The following is an 18,970-nucleotide window of genomic DNA, read 5'->3' as shown; positions in this document are numbered from 1 at the left end:
CCCCCCCCCCCCCCCCCTCTCTCCATCAGGTTCCTACATGACGCAGAATGCGTCCTATAGGATGTCTCTTTTCACATAGACACACGAGTTTGCCTTGCGCTTTGCGGCGGCTGATACATCGGCCCACACCTGACGCAGGCCTTTGGTTGTCACTCGCCTCTGGCCCATAACAAGGCTGACGATGTTGTAAACAAAAATTCATAGGTATTTACAGACCTTAAACATCAAGCATTGGTAAAATACTTCAGATACAATCTCAAAAGAAAAAAAATACTTCAGATACAGCAGGACATAAGTGCAGATCTCATCCGACTAACTAGGCACCAACAAATTCAATTTTAACCTAAGATAATCAAGAAAATATCTGATTGTTTTAATGAGATAAAGTACAACAAAGAAAATTTGACCAAAACCATCAAGTGGAAAGGAAAGATTTCTTTTCTATGAACATTGCATCTCATTTTTTGGATTATCTCGGATTTTTTAACCTGCAACAGTAGGAGAGGATCCTAATTTGATTAAATTAAATCAAAATGTACTGTACATGTTTACATGATTTTTTTAACAATGCAATTAGGAACCTTAATAATGATTGAAACCCAGGCCAGCATTCCTAATTAACACTTTTATCCTCTGATGCGCAGCCGGGCCTAGAACTAATCGACAGGACAACTGGTTGTTATCTGGACCATTCTCTCTCACAATCACCATGCCTGACGTTGGGAACAAAGCAACAAGAAGAGGAACAAAAAAATTTAGTTTACATCAACACCACAGCCTCACTACTCTTCTTTCATAGTCCACATCCTCACTACTCTTCTCACAAAGCACTGGATCTGATGCTGCTGCTGCTCAATAACCAAGGTGTGTAATTCCCTACTTTTGCTACTTGCTCAGATCAGATGAGGAGCCTCCTGCAAATAAAAATGAACAGTGGAATTAGGCGCGCCGTAGATTCAAAATTGCTTTAGGCGTGCTGTTTCTGTTATTGATGCTTAAACATTCTATGTTTAACCGGCTAAAATAGTTCTTCTGGTGTCTGCAAGCCTTCAGATTTTGTTTTGAATCAGTATGGCATTCCAAAACAACCATAAGCTGAATATCTAATAAAAAGAAAGAAGCATAAGATGAGGATTAGAAGAAGGAGCTCTCTTAGCAGAATTCCGTTTTACGGGCATTCTAGATTGTAGCTCATGAGCAAGGTGAACCAAAATTTGTCTCACATACTTAAGCTTCCATTTCCTCTTTTCCCCCCAGGAAACAAGCTGATTCATCTGCTGTGGGGCAAAGAGGAACCAAATCTTTAATATTGAGTTCGAAAGGACACTTTCCAGAATGGCGATTGAACCTCTCCGTGATAATCTGGACGCTGCCGCAGGAACCGACCAACCATACCATGGTGATTCCTCTTCCCAGCAGCAACTCCCCGTGTACAATTACAACCTGAGTGGTTCACACTTCTTGGCCCAGCCAACCACTGGACCAAGAACATACTTGTATGGTGCAGACATCAGCCCTGGATTGTGCAATGTCAACAGCAGCCTTGGACAAAACCAAATTCAGATTGCTGCAGGGGGTAGCCCTGAGCACCACCGGATCAGACCAAACGATGCACTTCACTACATAAGCCAGATGCTGATGGAAGACGTTGACGAGGGGGTCGACACATGTCAAGGGGAGGCTGCTCTCCAGGCTGCCGAGAAGCCATTCCGTGACATTCTTGGTGAGGCATACGCGCCGCCTACTAACTGGTCGACATTGCATAGCAACAACAAACCAGACAAACCTGATAAGAGTGGCACCAGCTGTTACAAGAGGCTCTGGAGTACAAACTTCAGTAATGACTGTTCCAGTTACAGCGGGTTACAGCCTTTAACAACCCCGTCGAGTCCACATATCTGCAATAGTGGTCTTTCTCTACAAAACCGTCCGTTGATAAGTGTTGGATCGACTTCCAGATCTGGTTTCCCCGCCTTGCATTGTCACGGAGGTGTCGAGGAGGAAAAGACGTTTGCTCCAAGTATTGATAAGCTGGTGATGTATTTAGAGAACGGCATACTTTATATTTCCCAACTGACTATGAAAGCAAAAGTAGGAGAGAGGAGCAAAAATGCGATATTTGAGGCGGCAGACCAAAGGGATTGGGATATCTCTCAAGGAAGGAGCAATAAACATCATGCCATCGCCACTTGTTAAAATAATTCGAAGCGAAAATTTCGACCGAGTTCTGCTATGCTATGGCCGGAAGAGTTTCGATCTAATAACAAGACTGCGAGAAAGGATGGCGGGGGAAGGAAACAAGAACTCACTGAAAGGCCGGAGCAAAGGACGTCAGAAGCTATGGGCTAGGAAGCAACCGAGGAAAGAATTGGTTGATCTCAGGATTCTCCTTGTCCATTGCGCACAAGCAGTGGCAGAAGATAACCACCTGTTGGCCAGTGAACTCCTAAAAAAGATAAGACAACACTCCTCAGCAGATGGTGATTGTACTCAGAGACTGGCATTTTACTTGGCGGATGGCCTTGAGGCACGCTTGGCTGGGACCGGGAGTCATGTTTATGGCAATCTCATGGAAAGGCGAACAAGTGCAACAGATTGGTTAGAGGCTTACAGGCTTTTTATTGCAGCTTGCCCTTTCATAAGGGCGTCATACTACTTTGCCAACCAAACTATTCTTGATGTCTCACAAAGGCAACAAAGGGTGCACATCGTCGATTTCGGCATCGGCTTCGGCTTTCAGTGGCCATTAATGATTCAGAAGTTTGCACGGCGAGAAGAGGGAGCCCCTATGCTTCGGATCACAGGCATAGAAGTTCCCCAGCCAGGTTTCCACCCCTGCGAAATGATCGAGGAGACAGGGAAGCGGTTGGCTGATTATGCAAACATGTTCAAGGTACCTTTTCAGTATCAGGGCATTGCCGCTTCAAGATGGGAGACCATTAAAATTGAGGATCTTAACATCGAGGAGGATGAAGTTCTCATAATCAACTGCATATTCCGGATGAAGAATCTCGGTCATGAAACCGAGGCCATAAATAGCACAAGGGATGAGGTGCTGAAAACTATGAGGAGGATGAACCCAAAGGTTTTTATTTCTGGCACCGTGAATGGGTTACATAGTTCTCCCTTCTTCATACAACGATTCAAGGAGACTATGCTCCATTACTCTTCAGTGTTTGAGATGCTTGATGCAAATGTTCCACGGGATAATGAAGCAAGAAAGATGCTTGAGAGGATCCCATTTGGGCGGGATGCACTTAACATAATAGCATGTGAGGATGCAGAAAGGACCCAGAGGCCAGAAAGTTACCGACAGTGGCAAGCAAGGTGCCTCAAGGCTGGGTTCCAGCAGCTTCCTGTGGTTCAGGCCGTCTTAAAGAACATAGTACACATGCAGAACTTACATTATCATCAGGAATTCTTTGCTGTTGAAGATTGCGGCTGGCTGCTACAAGGGTGGAAAGGGAGAGTAATTTATGCTATATCTAAATGGAAACCTAATGAAACACATGGTGATCAGTAAGGTTCGAACAGTTAGTTGTGCAGACATGCGTAGACAATCCTGCTTCTGTATCTCCTTGCATGGTTCTCAACACAATGGATCTAAAATGCTGAAGACGGTAAGACATTCTTTCATCAGAGATGAGCATCGGAAACTATCTTGGAAGGAGATGTGATGGAGATTTGAATGTTTATACTCAACATGTTTTTATTTGGTCCAACTGCGCAACATACACTACCATATACTCCCTCCGTCCGAAAAAACTTGTCCTCAAATGGATGTATCTAGCACCATGTTAGTGCTAGATACATCCATTTGAGGGACAAGCTTGGGACAAGCTTTTTCGGACGAAGGGAGTATGTTGGAAATAAATAGAAGGCGGCTGTAAAGTAGGACCTTCAGTGTTCTTTTCAATTCTGAACAAACTGTTCTAGAAAGTTGCTCCAAAAGTGAATCCGGTGTTTTTTAAACAGATACAGTATTAACTATATATGTATGTGTGCTTGGTTATTGTTTTGATCCGTTTATTGGGCCTCCTAGACATGAGATTAATGGAAACACCATACCCTAGACACTGATTTTACTGTAAAGGAGATCAAAATTGGTGACATGGAAGGTGAGAGAACTAGTCATTTTCTGAGATGAAGACGGCAACTGAGGTTCCTATGCACGAATCCAATAGAATGCATATGCGACGTTTTGGACATACTACTCTCTCCATATCACAACTTGTACTTCTAACATTGGAATATCGTTGCAATCATTGACATTGGAAATTTGAAAGAAAATAAATAAATCATATGCACAGATTCTTCTCAAGAAATAAGTGGAACAAATCAGGTGGTGAAAAAACCATATGCTCCCCGAGGGGACTGCCAAATCAGCAGGGCCACAGAGACATGGGGAACCGGAGAGGGGGAGGGACCTTGGAGGCGGGCGGACGCAGAGGGTGGGGTGGGGTGGGGTGGAGGCCGAGGTCGGCGGAGGAGCGCGAGGAGAGGAGCCCCTCCGCTTCGTCTTCTTTCGCCTACGCCGCCGCCGCCAGCGGCGGCGACCTGCCGAGGTTCCTCGTGGCGGCCATGGAGAGAGAGGTCGCGGAGGAGAACCGAAGAGGAGGAGAGAGAGAGAGAGGAGCGTTTACCGCCTTCGGAGAGCGATTACGTACGTGCTGAACTACTGTGTCGTGTTTTAACTGGGCCTGGGTCCTGTGCAGTGTCGTGTTTTAACTGGGCCTGGGGCCTGGGCCCTGTGCTGTGTAAGGGACACACTATGGATCTCTCGATTCCTCACTACACATAGAATGTCTCAGGATGCTCAAAAAAAAAACATAGAATGTCTCAAAAAAAAAAAAACTCACTACGCATAGAGGATTTGATTACAGAGTAGCCATTACAAGGAACTGGGAAAGAGAAAAGGAGAGAGCTGAAGGTAGGATAAGAGCCGCCGCCATCGGGTTTCGTTGATCCACTCGATGCCTTGTCCAGCCCCTGGGTCCTGATACTTGTAGTAGTTGTGATAGTAGCTCCAGCGAGAGCGAGGCACTTGGGCCTAGCCCATAGCCGGCCCATGGTGGCAGGGATGCTGACATCCCCTCCCCCTTAACAACCGGCTTGCCCCCAAGCTGGTGCCAGCATTTCTTCCCTGATTCATAGGAGTGGTTCCTTGCGAACACCAGCCTGAGCATATGCAGAGTGCGATGAGAGAGCCAGGGAATAAAACACGGTACTCGCAGGCCTTGAACATTTGCAAAGTTCATTCGTCCTAGATTCCATTCCTCACAAGAAGAAAGTGCTGGCAGAATTAACTTCACTGCACACTGTTCATCGCTTTGCACTCCCTCGGATTTGAACCTCTCATACATGCAGCAAGGGAACCTACAATAACGGCACTGGGATAGATGCAAGTCCTCAACTGAGAGCAGCCCGCAACTGAATTGTCGCATCGTGATAAGAGTTTGAGGATCATTTTCGGAACTAGAGTTCATTGCATGGAAGCCACCATAGGTAGCAGAACTTCTAGAATTCCACTAATAAACAATCTTAATCAGAATCATGAAGCTCCTGGAAGACTAGTTCATATGGCCCAAATTGCGTGAACTGACGAACAAAAATGATTGAACGTTGTGTGCTTAGAGCACCCATTTTCTTCATGCCCAGTAGATGTGCAGCCATAGTAGCAAGATAGGAATGCTTTAGTTCAGTAGCAGTAGTAAAAGAGCACGCACAGAGTTCTGTAAGCGAATTTTTACCTTCACGGAATAGCTGCTTGCTGAAACATAAATCATCATTGTCATGTTTCAAAGACCATAAGCGCACTAGCTGAACCAGGAGTATATTTATGCAGTTCCCAGGAAGATTGCACACAAGATTTCCAACATGACATAATTCCCTCTGAAAAGGTACTAGTAATCAAACCCCTCTCATGCACTTGGACAAACAGAAATAGATGATCCATTAACCTTTCAATTAGAAACGACGGCCACGGAGTGGGTCGGACCTCGTTTCCCTCTGCTGATATGAGATGCCCACAATCACACTGCTGCAAATCCTCTAATGGCACACTGACTGCAAACGACGGCCACAGAGTGGGTCGAAGCTCATCCCCTTCTGCAATATGGTGCACTAGAAATGATGGCCATGGTGTCGGCCGTATCAGCAGCCCTTTGTGGCTTGTGGGTGGCGAGACGTCCAGGCCATGGTTTTGGAACGACGATGTTGGTGTGATTGGCAACGCAAGTGATGATGTGGTGATGACTTGGTTTAGGCAATTGTTGCCCGCCAGCACGAAGGTGTAGATGGTGCAGACAAACTTGTCACCCACGGTGATATCGACGACCCGAGTCGCTGTCGCCACAACCTGGTTCTCCTCCTGTATCTCACCTTCGTTCGTTGGCAGGATAGGGATGGTACTGTGGAGGTCAACCGAGGGCTCGGGGCCGATTCCAATGGTGGTGTGACAGACCTCCTTGTCAGTGAGGTCGGTGACGGGCTCGGGGTAGATAGTGGTGACCTTGTTAAAGCTATTGGTGGAGACAACTTGGTTCGAGCCATCAGTCGAACAGGTGATGTGCGCCATCGTGATGCAGGAAGGGGGTGTGTCGTGGATGACCTCAAGGACCTCTTGGCGTTGGAGTAGGAGATGTCGGGGATGGGCGTGGTCGAGGCTTGCTTCGTGGTTGAGGCCGCCGGATGGACAAGCGATGTAACCACGGGAGGGTCACCCACACGGGCAACACCCAACATTGAGCTTATCTCCTCCGCCTTAGCGCACAATCTCTTGAGATACCACAACAACTGCTCATTGGCAGACATGGCATCCCACTCTGGTGGTTTGACAGTGAGCATGGCATTGCCGCCGGTGGAATTGGGAGAAAAATTGGGGGAAATTTGAGGGGGAAGGGTGGTGCCTGGCTCTGTATACCAGATGTAAGGGACACACTATGGATCTCTCGATTACTCACTACACATAGAGGATTTGTTTACAGAGTAGACATTATAATTATAAGGAACTGGGAAAGAGGAAGAGAGAGAGCTGGAGGCATTGTTGGGGAAATCGTTACTGGTAGCTGCTTGGTTGGATGGCAAGTAGGAGATTAATTAGCTAATCGGCAGGTTAATCAGCCAATTAATTAGTTAATCAGATGATTTATTAATTTATTGGCTACTCAGTGACCCTATGAGGAGGGATTAATCGTCAAGTTAACTGGTTAATCAGATGAATTCTTGAACAGGGGCTGAAGGTAGGAGAAGAGCCGCCGCCACCGGGTTTCGTTGATCCACTGGATGCCTTGTCCAGCCCCATACTTGTAGTAGTTGCGATAGTAGCTCCAGCGACAGCGAGGCACTTGGGTCTAGCCCATAGCCGGCCCATGGTGGCAGGGATGCTGACATGCTGTGTCACGTTAAGGCTTCACCTGATCATGCCAGCTCATCATTCTAATATGTCTTAAAAAAATGGAATCATATGAATAAGATGTGAGTTCCATATATTGGGTGAACAAGTTACATTCATTGGTGACATACGCATCAATACAAGGTCGCATTGGCACGGCCTAGGCGAAAACCAAGCACAAAACTAGGTATTGTAATTAGTGAAGATGGTGGTACCTCAATGGCCATCAGAAATCAAATTTAATGTTCAGTGACCTGTCTATCTCATCAAACCAGACTGTAATTTCATAATGAGAGATGTGTTGCCGATGACGACGGGTAGGTAGTCTTACTCAAGTTATCAATTCAAGAATAAGAACGAGCTCATGCAGAGTCTGATAAAAGATACTCCCTCCGATCGATAATAATTGTCATGGTTTTAGTTTAATTGTCGTATCGTATCGATCAGAGGGAGTAATATTTTTCTTCCCTTTCTTACACAAAAAAATACGATGTTTTCTCTCTTTCAAATCAAAGAAAGCACAAACGTTGTCCATTTCTGCAGCTTTCTTTAAGGGTAAATAACATTTTTTTTTCTGCTGTCAATCGCGGCGGTTGCTGTTTTGATACGTTGGTTTTATGGGGCCTTAGCACGACGACTTCCCGACTATCTATTACAACAAGGTTTGGCCGGCTAAAAGTGAGGGAGGGGCGATGACAGTGGCGCGCCTTCTGCTCGCTTCAGTGCTTGTAGTCGTCGTCAGGTAGTCTACACATCTATATGTTACTTTTTATTATTTCTAGTGTTCGTTGTACTATCATTATTGAAGATGAATAGATCGAAACTTTTTCCCACAAAAAAAAAGTAATTCGAGGGAGAGGGAGTACAACAAAAAGTCTGATGGTTTAATGAGATGAAGTACAACAAACTACCCTCCAAAAATTCAACCATTATACATATCAACTAACAAATGAAGAAAATAAATAAATGTTCCTTTATATAGTGCCTCATTTTTCCATTACAACAGAATTTTTAACAGATTTTGTTTTATATTCTTCTACATTAGCTTTTTTTTACATGTTCTTCTAGCAGTATAAATAGAATTTGGATGTGCATTTTCATGACCTGATAACTAACACTGCTGTCGAAGTAGTAAATAAAATTGAAAGGCAGTTACAGTAATTAAACATTTGGTATCTCCTTTTTTTTGAATAGTGGAAAAGAAATAAAATTTTCTTTGAATAGTGCATCTCCTTTTTTTCGATTACCTCAGATTTTTTTAACTATTCAATTAGGAACTTTAATAATGTTGAAGCCCAGGCAAGCGTTCCTAATAAACACTTTTTTATGCCTCTGGTACACAGCCGGGCCTAGAACTAATCGACAGGATAATTGCTTGTAATCTGGACTCATTCTCTGTCACAATCACCATGGCTGACGTTGGGAACAATGCCACAAGGAACAAGAGGAACAACAAACTTAGTACACACCACCACAACCATTGGATCTGATGAGGAACAACCATTCTCTCAAAGCATTCAATCTGATGGAACAACCATTCTCTCAAAGCATTGGATCTGATGCTGCTGCTCAATAACCAAGGTGTGTGCTTCCCTACCTTTGCTACTTGCTCAGATCAGATTGTATTAGGCGCGTCATATTTAAAGAAAAATGAACAGTGGTATTAGGCGCGTCATAGATACAAAATCGGTTTAGGTGTTCTGCTTCTGTTGTTGATGCTTAAACATTCTGTGTTTAACCGGCTAAAATAGTTGTTCTCATGTGTGCAAGCCTCCAGAATTTATTTTTTGAAGCTGAATCTCCAGTAAAAAGGAAGAAGCAGAAATTGAAGGGAAATAAAAAGGAGCTCGTTGACCAGAATTCCGTTTTATGGCCATTCTAGATTGTAGCACACTCGCTAGGTGAACCAAATAATTTAGCTTCCATTTCTCCTTTTTTCTTCTTCCAGGAAACAAGCTGATTCATTTGCTAAGACAAAGAACCATATATGTCATATTGAGGTGGAAAGTAGACTTTCCACGATGGCGACTGAACCTCTCCATGACAATGTGGACAATGTCGCAGCAACTGACGAAAGTGATTCCTCTTCCCAGCAGCAACTCACCGTGTACAACTACGACCTGAGTGGTCCACAGTCCAAAGTTCTTTCCCCAGCAAACCAAGAGAGCACATATCTGCTTGGTGGAATCACCGACCCTGGGTTGTGCAGTAACAAAAGCAGCCTTGGACAAAACCAATTTCAGATTTCTCCAGGGAGTAGCCCTGAGCACCGCCAGATAAGATCAAACGATGCTCTTCACTACATAAGCCAGATGCTGATGGAAGACGTCGACGAGAGGGTCAACATATGCCAAGGGGAGGCTGCTCTCCAGGATGCTGAGAAGCCATTTCGTGACATTCTTGGGGAGGTATGCGAATCGGCTACTAACTGGCCGCCATTGCATACCAACAACAAACCAGACGACTCTCATAAGAGTGGGACCAGCCGTTACAAGAGGCTTTGGACCACTAGCTTCAGTAATGACTATTCCAGTTACAATGTGATACAGCCCTTAGCAACCCCGTTGAGTCCATATATGTATAATAGGAGTCTTTTTCTACCAAACCAGCCGTTGACAAGTCTTGGATGCGCTTCCAGATCTGACTTCTCTGCCATGCATTGTCAGAGAGGTGTCGAGGAGGAAAACAGGTTTGCTGCAAGTATTGTTAAGCTGATGATATATTTAAAGAACGACATACTTTATATTTCCCAACTGACTACAAAGGCAAAAGTAGGAAAAATGAGCGAAAACGCAATCTTTGAGGTGGCTGACCAAAGGGGCTGGGATACCTTTCAAGGAAGGAGCAATAAACATCATGCCATCACCACTTGTGCAATAATTCGAAATGAAAATTTCGACCGAGTTCTGCTATGCTATGGTCAGAAGAGTTTAGATGGAATAACAAGACTGCGAGAAAGGATGGCGGGGGAAGGAAACAAAAACTCACTGAAAAGCCGGAGCAAAGGGCGTAAGAAGTTATGGGTTAGGAAGCAACCGAGGAAAGAGTTGGTTGATCTCAGGACTCTCCTCATCCATTGCGCAGAAGCTATGGCAAAAGACAACCACCTGTTGGCCAATGACCTCTTAAAGAAGATAAGACGACACTCCTCAGCAGATGGTGATTGTACTCAGAGACTGGCATTTTACTTGGTGGATGGCCTTGAGGCACGCTTGGCTGGGATCGGGAGTCAGGTTTATCGCAATCTCGTGGAAAGGCGAACAAGTACCACAGATTGGCTAGAGGCTTACAGCCTTTTTCTTGAAGCTTGCCCTTTCAAAAGGGTGTCATACAACTTTGCCAACCAAACTATTCTTGATGTCTCACAAAGGCAACCAAGGGTGCACATCGTCGATTATGGCATCAGCTTCGGCTTTCAGTGGCCATCAATGATTCAGAGGTTTGCACGGCGAGAAGAGGGAGCCCCTAGGCTTCGGATCACAGGTATAGAAGCTCCCCAGCCAGGTTTTCGCTCCTGCCAAATGATCGAGGAGACAGGGAAGCGGTTAGCTGATTATGCAAACATGTTCAAGGTACCATTTCAGTATCAGGGCATTGCCACTTCAAGATGGGAGACCATTAAAATTGAGGATCTTAACATTGAGGAGGATGAAGTTCTCGTAATCAACTGCATATTCCGAATGAAGAATCTTGGTCATGAAACCGAATCCATAAATAGCGCAAGGGATGAGGTGCTGAAAATTATGAGGAGGATGAACCCAAAGGTTTTTATTTCTGGCACCATGAATGGTTTACACAGTTCTCCCTTCTTCATACAACGATTCAAAGAGGTTATGCTCCATTACTCTTCAATGTTTGATATGCTTGATGCAAATGTTCCACGGGATAATGAAGCAAGAGAGATGATTGAGAGGATCATATTTGGGCGGGATGCACTTAACATCATAGCATGCGAGGATGCAGAAAGGACTAGGCCAGAAAGTTACAGGCAGTGGCAAGCAAGGTTTCTCAAGGCTGGGTTCCAGCAGCTTCCTGTCGAGCAAGCTGTCTTAGAGAAAATAGTACACATGCAGAACTCACTTTATCATGAGGAATTTTTTGCTGTTGAAGATCGCGGTTGGCTGCTACAAGGATGGAAAGGGAGAGTACTTTATGCTATATCCAAATGGAAACCTGATGATCAGCAAGACTCGAACAGTTTTTCAAGTGCACAAACATCCATAGGCAACTTACCACCTTTGTAACCACTTGCATGATTCTCAACACAATGGGTCTAAATTGCTGAACACTTTAAGATAGATATTCTTTCGTCAGATAAGCATTGGGAACTAGTATCTTGGAAGATGGGATGGCGATTAATGTTGACATTCAACATGTTTTGATTTGGTCCAACTGCGCAACTACACAATCATATGTAGCAAAATGGCAACTGTACATACTTTCCTTCTGTCGTTCTATTTAATTTCTGAACAAACTGTTCGAGAAAGTTGCTCTATAAGTGAATCTGGTGTCCTTTTAAACGAAAATTAACTATGTGTACTTACTTGGTCATTGCGTTTGGTTCGTGTATTAACTATGTGTACTTACTTGGACATGAGACTAGTGGACACTGGATTTGCTGTTTTCTCAAAACTGATGATATGGAAGATGAGAGGATGGTCATTTCTGATTTGAAGACGGCAATTGTACTCAATGTTCAAGAAAGTGTTCTTAGGCAGCGCTTAATACAGGCGGGAGGAGATAGGGGGATATAAGGCGTGGGCCGGAATTGGCTTGGCGGCTAGGGTAAAAGGGTGGGGAGAGAAGAGAGGCCGAGAGAGTGTTGCGGTGGCGGCTGTCCTTCTTCGATTCGAGCGGCCCCTTTTCTCTGATTCCAGTAGCGGCTGTGGCGATCCTCCTCCTCCTCCTCCTATGTGCTCCTGCAGTTAATTGCTATCTGCCTATGTGCACCTGCTGCTGCTGTTAATTGCTATCTGCCTATGTGCCTATGTGCTCCTGCTGCTGCTGTTACAGTTTGTTGATTCAAATTTTTTTAGGAGTATGGAGTCAGGAAATAATGCTAGTGCTGCTGCAGCAGCAGAAGAGAGAGCAAATTCCTATTTTTCCTTGCATATTATTCAAAAACAGCCTAATTCTGGCCAACTTTAAAAAAATGTACAGTTTTGATCTTTCAGATCATTATGGAAATTTGGAAAATCATACGTACAGTACATAATTTTTTTTCTAAAAAAAAGTTAAGAGGCCAACATTAGGGGGTGAGCTCCTAGTTCCTGGAGGCAGGGACTGCCAAATCACTAGGGCCACAGAGACATGGGGAATAGGAGACGGGGGAGGGAGGGACCTTGGAGGCGGGCGCAGAGGGTGGGGTGGTGGAAGCCGACGTCGGCGAGGGAGCGCGAGGAGAAGAGCCCCTCCGCGTCGTCTTCCTTCGCATTCGCCTCCGCCGGCGGCGACCTGTGGAGCTTCCTCTTGGCGGCCATGGAGGGAGAGGTCGCGGAGATCCGAAGAGAAGGAGAGGGGGGCATTTTCCGCCTTCTGAAAGCGTTTACGCACCTGCTCAGCGCCGTGTCGTGCTTTTATTGGGCCCGGGCCCTGGGCCGTGTCACGAAGATGTCCAGGTTCAAAAAGGAAAAGAGAGCAAAGATGCCCCTACTGTCCACTACGAAGAAGAAAAATATGTTTTTATTTCGAAAAAAGAGAAGGATGACCCTTTAGCCGCAAAAAAAAATGATGACCCTCGGCCTCTGCTTCATGGCGATGCATGAAACTGTTTTATTAATTATTCATCAAGAACTTAAAAGGTAATACATCATATGTCCTTCATATGTACTCCCTCCGTTCCGATTTACTCGTCGTGGTTTTAGTTCAAATTTAGAGAGTATAATAATTGGATGGAAGAGCTCATTGAGAAATTGTTGATACTATCTTGGAAGGAGATGGGATGGAGATTCAAATGTTGATACTCAACATGTTTTGATTTGGTCCAACTGCGCAACTGTAAAATACTTTGCTTCTGCCACTCTTTTAAATTTCTGATCAAACCGTTCTAGAAAGGTGCTCTGTAAGTGAACCTGGTGTTCGTAAACGAATATTAACTGTGTACTTGTTTATTGTTTTGCTACATGAGACTAGTGGAAATACCATACCTAGACACTGGCTTTGCTGTAAAGGAACCTATTGCACTGCCTAACTCTCAAAATTGGTGACATGGAAACTCAGAAAAATAGTCATTTCTGAAATGAAGACAATGATATATAAACAAGGTTCCTATGCACAGACCCATTAGAATACATTAATATCCACAAATTATGTAATATAGGTCATCTGCACAGTTACATAAGTGCAAGACGAATCATAACAAACAACCCTTAATTCTCTCAGAAACCCCTGAAGGGATGTTTACCCGTGTAAGTTCTAGCTACTAGAGTGGGTGATGTTTCATGTGTTTAAAATGAACAATACATAAATATATGGGAAATGCTATTCAAGTTGAAGTTGGTTATATTGTTAAATCTGGTAACACTGTGAGGAGCTTAGATATCTATATAATCTTTAGCGGAATGGCTCTAGGCAGCGCAGATTATTTTCTTGTGTTGGCAGAGCATCGGAGAAAATCTGGGGGATGTAGCTCAAATGGTAGAGCATTTATATGGCTTATAAAAGGCAGGGGGATCGATACCTCCCATCTCCAATTTATTTATGTTGGTTGCGAGATCTTATGGGTTTCACCTCTAGCCTACCCCAACTTGTTTGGGACTAAAGGCTTTGTTGTTGTTGTTGTTGTTGTTGTTTTGTTGGCAGAGCATCGGAGACAATCTGGAAGGAGAGGACATGCCACTTCTACTTTTGCTACAGAAGGAGCATGTGAAGTTGGGTGTTTATAGCCCTAACAAATTTACAATCCAGATTATACTAACCAACGATTTGGTGGGACTATAAATACGCAACATGGATAACCCTAAACGTTGTTTAAACTAGCAAATGGATTAACTTAAAACTAGATCAACCAGAACATCATGACCGCATGACCCCAAGCATGTCCGACCTTTAGTTACAAAATAAACTAACTGCAAATACTAAGTGTGTACATCCAAATTAGGACAGATCAACCAGGTAACAGAAGGGCCATAAACATTTTATGCAGAATCCATTGACCACAAAGAAAAGAGATAAACACAAAATTTACTATGGAATAATAGTGCGTAGAATAAAATGTTGCATTTCCTCAATTAATAAACAGAACACTAACCTGACCCAGTACAAATTCCATATCGCCTAATTAAAGATACTGTCCCATTTCATTGGCCAGAATGATCTTGTCCTCTTAGAAGCGAGTAGCAATTTGTGCAAAAACAGACTTAAAATCTGTCATCGGTGTTCCTTCACCTTCAGGTTTTGAAGCCAGATCAAACGCCTTGAACTTTGCTTCCTCAAATAGCAAGGCCTACTCAGGAAAGGCACAGATGGATCAGTGGTATGACCACTAGCTAGTAAGACATAAATAGATGCAAGAAATATATTTGGTAGATGATGAAAAAAATATTGAGCAGTAGTTTATCTACAGAAACATGTGTTTTGTTCTATAAAGGTACCTGTATGCAAACTTCTGCAACATCTGCCCTGGCAATAGTTTTTGTTTCCGTCTTCAAGATCTCGTCATCCTTTCCAACAATCAACTCACGCACCCCACCATCTTTGTCTTGTAGTCCTCCAGCCCTGGAAAGAGATGGGATATGGGAAAGGTATTTTATCAGCACACGATTGTTGGTGGAAAATACTCCAACGATTAATGTCCCTATGAAATAAATTGGAATTTTTTATTTCTTATACAAAATTAATGTTCTTTGTGGTGCTTCATACTCCATAATGCACTTCTGTTGTTTTGTTGTTTTCTTCATTCATCACATATATAAAATTATTTCTATGACTGTGCATCTTTGGAGAAAACAGTGACTGTCAGCCTATTACATAACTCAAATGTGACAAAAAAAAAATCTTTGCAGAACATGGCAAGAATAGCACTACCGAATGAGTCTGTGTTATAACCTTATAATTGTGTATGGTAGACCAGAGTCCGCTAGGTACTGCTCTGCCTTCCGTTTCCACACCTGCAAATTAGAAGAGCAATTGGCCATTCTAAGTTTCAAAATGGTACATATTATATGTTTATGCACACACAAGTATAGGGAATTAGAACATATACAAAAATCGTCGAGCATGCTATATACCAGTATATTCCCATTCCCAAGCTTGTTTAATGGATGGTTGATATCTGTTCCGCCCATGGATCCAACCAAAACTATCTGCTTTACACCAATGCTCTTGGCTGCATGGATAATTAAAGATGGGAAACTTAGAGAGCAGACAAGAAAAAGGTCGACCGGAGAGAAAATGACACATCGATGCTTCACCAATCAATCGTTTCAATGAACATGCTAAACATTGTATAATGCTCTAACAGAACAAGAAGAAGGTGAAGATTTACCAGCATCAATTTGGTTCTTTTGGCCTATCCAATCCACCTTAAATCAAGGGAAAACAGCAAAGGACATTAATTAACTCTAAAAGAAATGCATAAGTTGTCATTGCTAATGTGACTAATGTCATTGCCAAGCGATTTTTGCCGGTTACCTGCTCAGGATCAGACCCTTCCTCAAAGTAAAACTCCGGCCGTCCACCCTTGCTAGGATCGAACCCGGGCTTCATCTTCGGGACCCCACTGGTGAGGATGATGAGCGCGTCGATGCCCTCAATCGCCGGAGCAATGCTCCCAGGATCCCTGATGTCGCCGATGAACACGTCGTCGCCGCCGCCTATCTTACCCTTGCTGTCCGGCGTCCTGACCAGCCCTCTGGCCACAAACTGGTCTGCCCTCTCCTTCAGCTTCTTGTACACAATTTGGCCTGGGTCACCACAGCGCAAGGGTCAGAGGCGCACGCCGGATCACAGCACGTAAACGGCAGTGTAAATTTTAAATCAATAGGAGGTTCCATAGGTTGTGAAGCATCTTGATTCCAAGAAACCGCCGCCTCCGCCGGTAAATTCTCCCACAAATGCAAACTGAATCCCATTGGAACAGCAAGAGAAGGCGGCATCGTGCAACAATGTGCGGCTACAGGACGCGAAGGTAAAGAAGCTAGCGGGATGTGTAGTATCTACCTGTCCGTCCTCCGGCGCCGGTGACGAGCACGGTGGGGGGCGACCCGGCGGCGGCCGCCGAGACGGCCAGCCCGGCCCGCCTGGGGCCCCGCATCGACGGGACGACGCGGTGGCAGGGAGGACGGAGAGGCGGGGCCCTGAACGGGGAAGACAGACGCATCGTCGCCGCCGCCGCCGCCGCCGTGGCCATATTTGCTCCGTCCCCCTCCGGCGAGTGAAGCGAGAGTTGTTGTCGGGTGTGCCGGCGGGCTGAGCGGCTGTCACTCTCCTTATCGCTTCGACGGTGGGCCCGCGTGTGAATGTGGGCTTCACAGGGATTTCAGGTTTGTGGGCCTAGGCCCACTTCCCAAGTTAACATGGGCCTATTTTCTTCGAAAAGTATACTTAGCCCAACCTACAGGCATGGTCCATATACAAATTTGGATCACCAAATCTTTGCGTCACAATGGCAGTTCAAATTTCATCTTCCCCACAGCAGTCAACCCTAGTTATGCGCATAAAATTGTCTCAAAAAAAATGTTATGCGCATAAAACCTACTTCCTCGGAAATGTCGGCACAAAGTGTTCACACTTTCGGCTTAGTGTGCGCATTTCCTTTTTAAATGCAAGTTTTAGGCTCCACTCCCCTTGAAACTACTTTCTGTTGTAGCTTGTTTTTTAAGTGTTCAAACTAGCTGGGAGGCTCCACTTCCCTTGAAACTACCATCATGAGTAACATGCCTTCTTTTTTTGGCCGACAATTAATAATGGAAACTCGGGTTGGACGCTATTTCAAACATTCTCCATATTCCCCCCCTTTTTCTTATCGCCTCCTTGTTTTCCACCTCCTCCAACTATATATATATGGCGTGTGTGTTGTTGTCGCGCACATCTACCACCCTCCCTTCTCCTCCTACAATTACATTTTTTCATTGCATGCAAACCTAGCCTTGGTTCCACATAGGATATAGTCAAACAAAACATTCTCGAGGCAAACCTTACCCTTTTTCCGGCGGAGATAACCTATATACCGCCTTCTGACGCTTATGGCTAGGAGGCGACGGCATCTAAGGCGACGGGGAGGAGGAGGAGGAGGAGGAGGAGCAAGACCGTGGTGGGGAGGGACAATGCCATTGCCATCGCCGGTGATCCGAGGAAGAGGAGTGATGACTGAGATGAGAATTAATATCCTTCGGTTGGACTACTCAACATACTACTACTACATTACATTTTTTTAATTGACGAACATTTTTTAAATTGACGAGGATTTTTTACAAATTTGTGTACATTTCTAGGAATTGTGAACATCTTTTAAGCCTGTGAATATTTGTTTTGAATCAGCGAAACACTTTTAAAAATTGGGGGAATTAATTTTGTAATTCATGAACATTTTTTTATTTGAATGAGCATTTTTGAATCGAGGATCATTTTTGTAATGAATGGACATTTTTTAAATTTTGTGAAGCCTTTTTAAAATACATGAAAAATTTTAAACTTTGCAGAAAATTTCTCAATTCCATAACATTTTCTGAATACGCCAACATTTTCTGAATATGTGAATATTTTTTTGTAAAATCACAAACATTTTTTGATTCCGCGAACATTTTTTTCAAAATGCACAGTTTTTTCAAATTACTTTTATGACTGTGCGTCTTTGGAGAAAACAGTGACTGTCAGCCTATTACATAACTCAAATGTGACAAAAAAAAATTCTTTGCAGAACATGGCAAGAATAAGTCTCATACCACAAATAGCACTACCGAATGAGTCTGTGTTATAACCTTATAATTGTGTATGGTAGACCAGAGTTCACAATAACATGCGGGGTATCATCTAGTATCTTTAAATTCAGTATGCTCCCTAATTTCGGAGCTCTCTCACGTGATTTGTTTATCGAGGATTTTTCTGCTGTCGCCACCACTTGTTTCGCGATGATCCAATCCGGAGACCTTTTTCCGGTACTTTCCTGGAGGGATAAATCATCGCCGGATGCATCTCCAGCAACCTCGTTGCCACCATGACCATGTGTGAATAGTCCTCTTTGAACTATGGGTCCATAACAGTAGCTAGTTGGCATCTTCTCTCCCTTGCTTTTCCTTCTCTCCCTTGCTTTTCAATCAATGGTCACATGCGCTGCTCTACATGATTGTGTTCCATCTGATGTAATTCTCGGTGTGTTTGTTTCCGTGTGATGAATTGCCCCTTTATGATCAGATCCATATATGGTTTTTGTTGTAATCTTTCGGTTTCTTTATTGCATGATTTATAGATATATATGTTTGTCGGTTATATTTCATGAGTTGCCGTTTCCTTTCTAACACCCTAGTATTCGTCACAGTTCATTGGATGACAAGTGCAGACATGCGAATGCCCTCACCAAAAGCCTGATAAAATTCCTTTGGGGGAGGGGGTCAGAACAGGTTGTAAATGATTCAGATG

The 18,970-nt window shown here is 44.0% G+C and overlaps 2 protein-coding genes and 1 pseudogene across 4 annotated transcripts; 2 read left to right on the top strand and 1 right to left on the bottom strand.

Moving 5' to 3' along the window:
- Positions 1 to 504: 504 nt before the first annotated feature.
- Positions 505 to 16,792, bottom strand: LOC123104196 (uncharacterized protein At5g02240). 3 transcript variants are annotated; one of them, XM_044525974.1, is made up of 9 exons: positions 16,553 to 16,792; positions 16,025 to 16,296; positions 15,879 to 15,915; positions 15,622 to 15,719; positions 15,440 to 15,501; positions 14,986 to 15,109; positions 14,643 to 14,837; positions 4,428 to 5,178; positions 505 to 914 (listed from the first exon to the last, which is right to left on the bottom strand). In XM_044525974.1, exons 1-7 carry the CDS (start codon positions 16,740 to 16,742, stop codon positions 14,718 to 14,720), a joined length of 903 nt encoding a protein of 300 aa, XP_044381909.1. In that variant the 5' UTR covers positions 16,743 to 16,792; the 3' UTR covers positions 505 to 914; positions 4,428 to 5,178; positions 14,643 to 14,717. The 3 variants fall into 3 exon arrangements, with proteins under 3 accessions (XP_044381909.1, XP_044381896.1, XP_044381904.1); XM_044525961.1 differs by lacking the exon at positions 4,428 to 5,178; XM_044525969.1 differs by lacking the exons at positions 505 to 914; positions 4,428 to 5,178 and adding an exon at positions 10,649 to 10,907.
- On the top strand, positions 1,336 to 3,523 carry LOC123076030 (scarecrow-like protein 30; annotated as a pseudogene).
- LOC123076019 (scarecrow-like protein 33) lies at positions 9,415 to 11,637 on the top strand. The gene has a single exon (XM_044498486.1). The coding sequence runs from the start codon at positions 9,415 to 9,417 to the stop codon at positions 11,635 to 11,637; it is 2,223 nt and encodes a 740-aa protein (XP_044354421.1).
- Positions 16,793 to 18,970: the final 2,178 nt, after the last annotated feature.

Source organism: Triticum aestivum, chromosome 1B, assembly GCF_018294505.1.
Source record: "Triticum aestivum cultivar Chinese Spring chromosome 1B, IWGSC CS RefSeq v2.1, whole genome shotgun sequence".
Taxonomy (NCBI): domain Eukaryota; kingdom Viridiplantae; phylum Streptophyta; class Magnoliopsida; order Poales; family Poaceae; genus Triticum; species Triticum aestivum.
The sequence above is the reverse complement of the archived record's forward strand: the minus strand, read 5'-3'. Positions and strand labels throughout refer to the sequence as shown.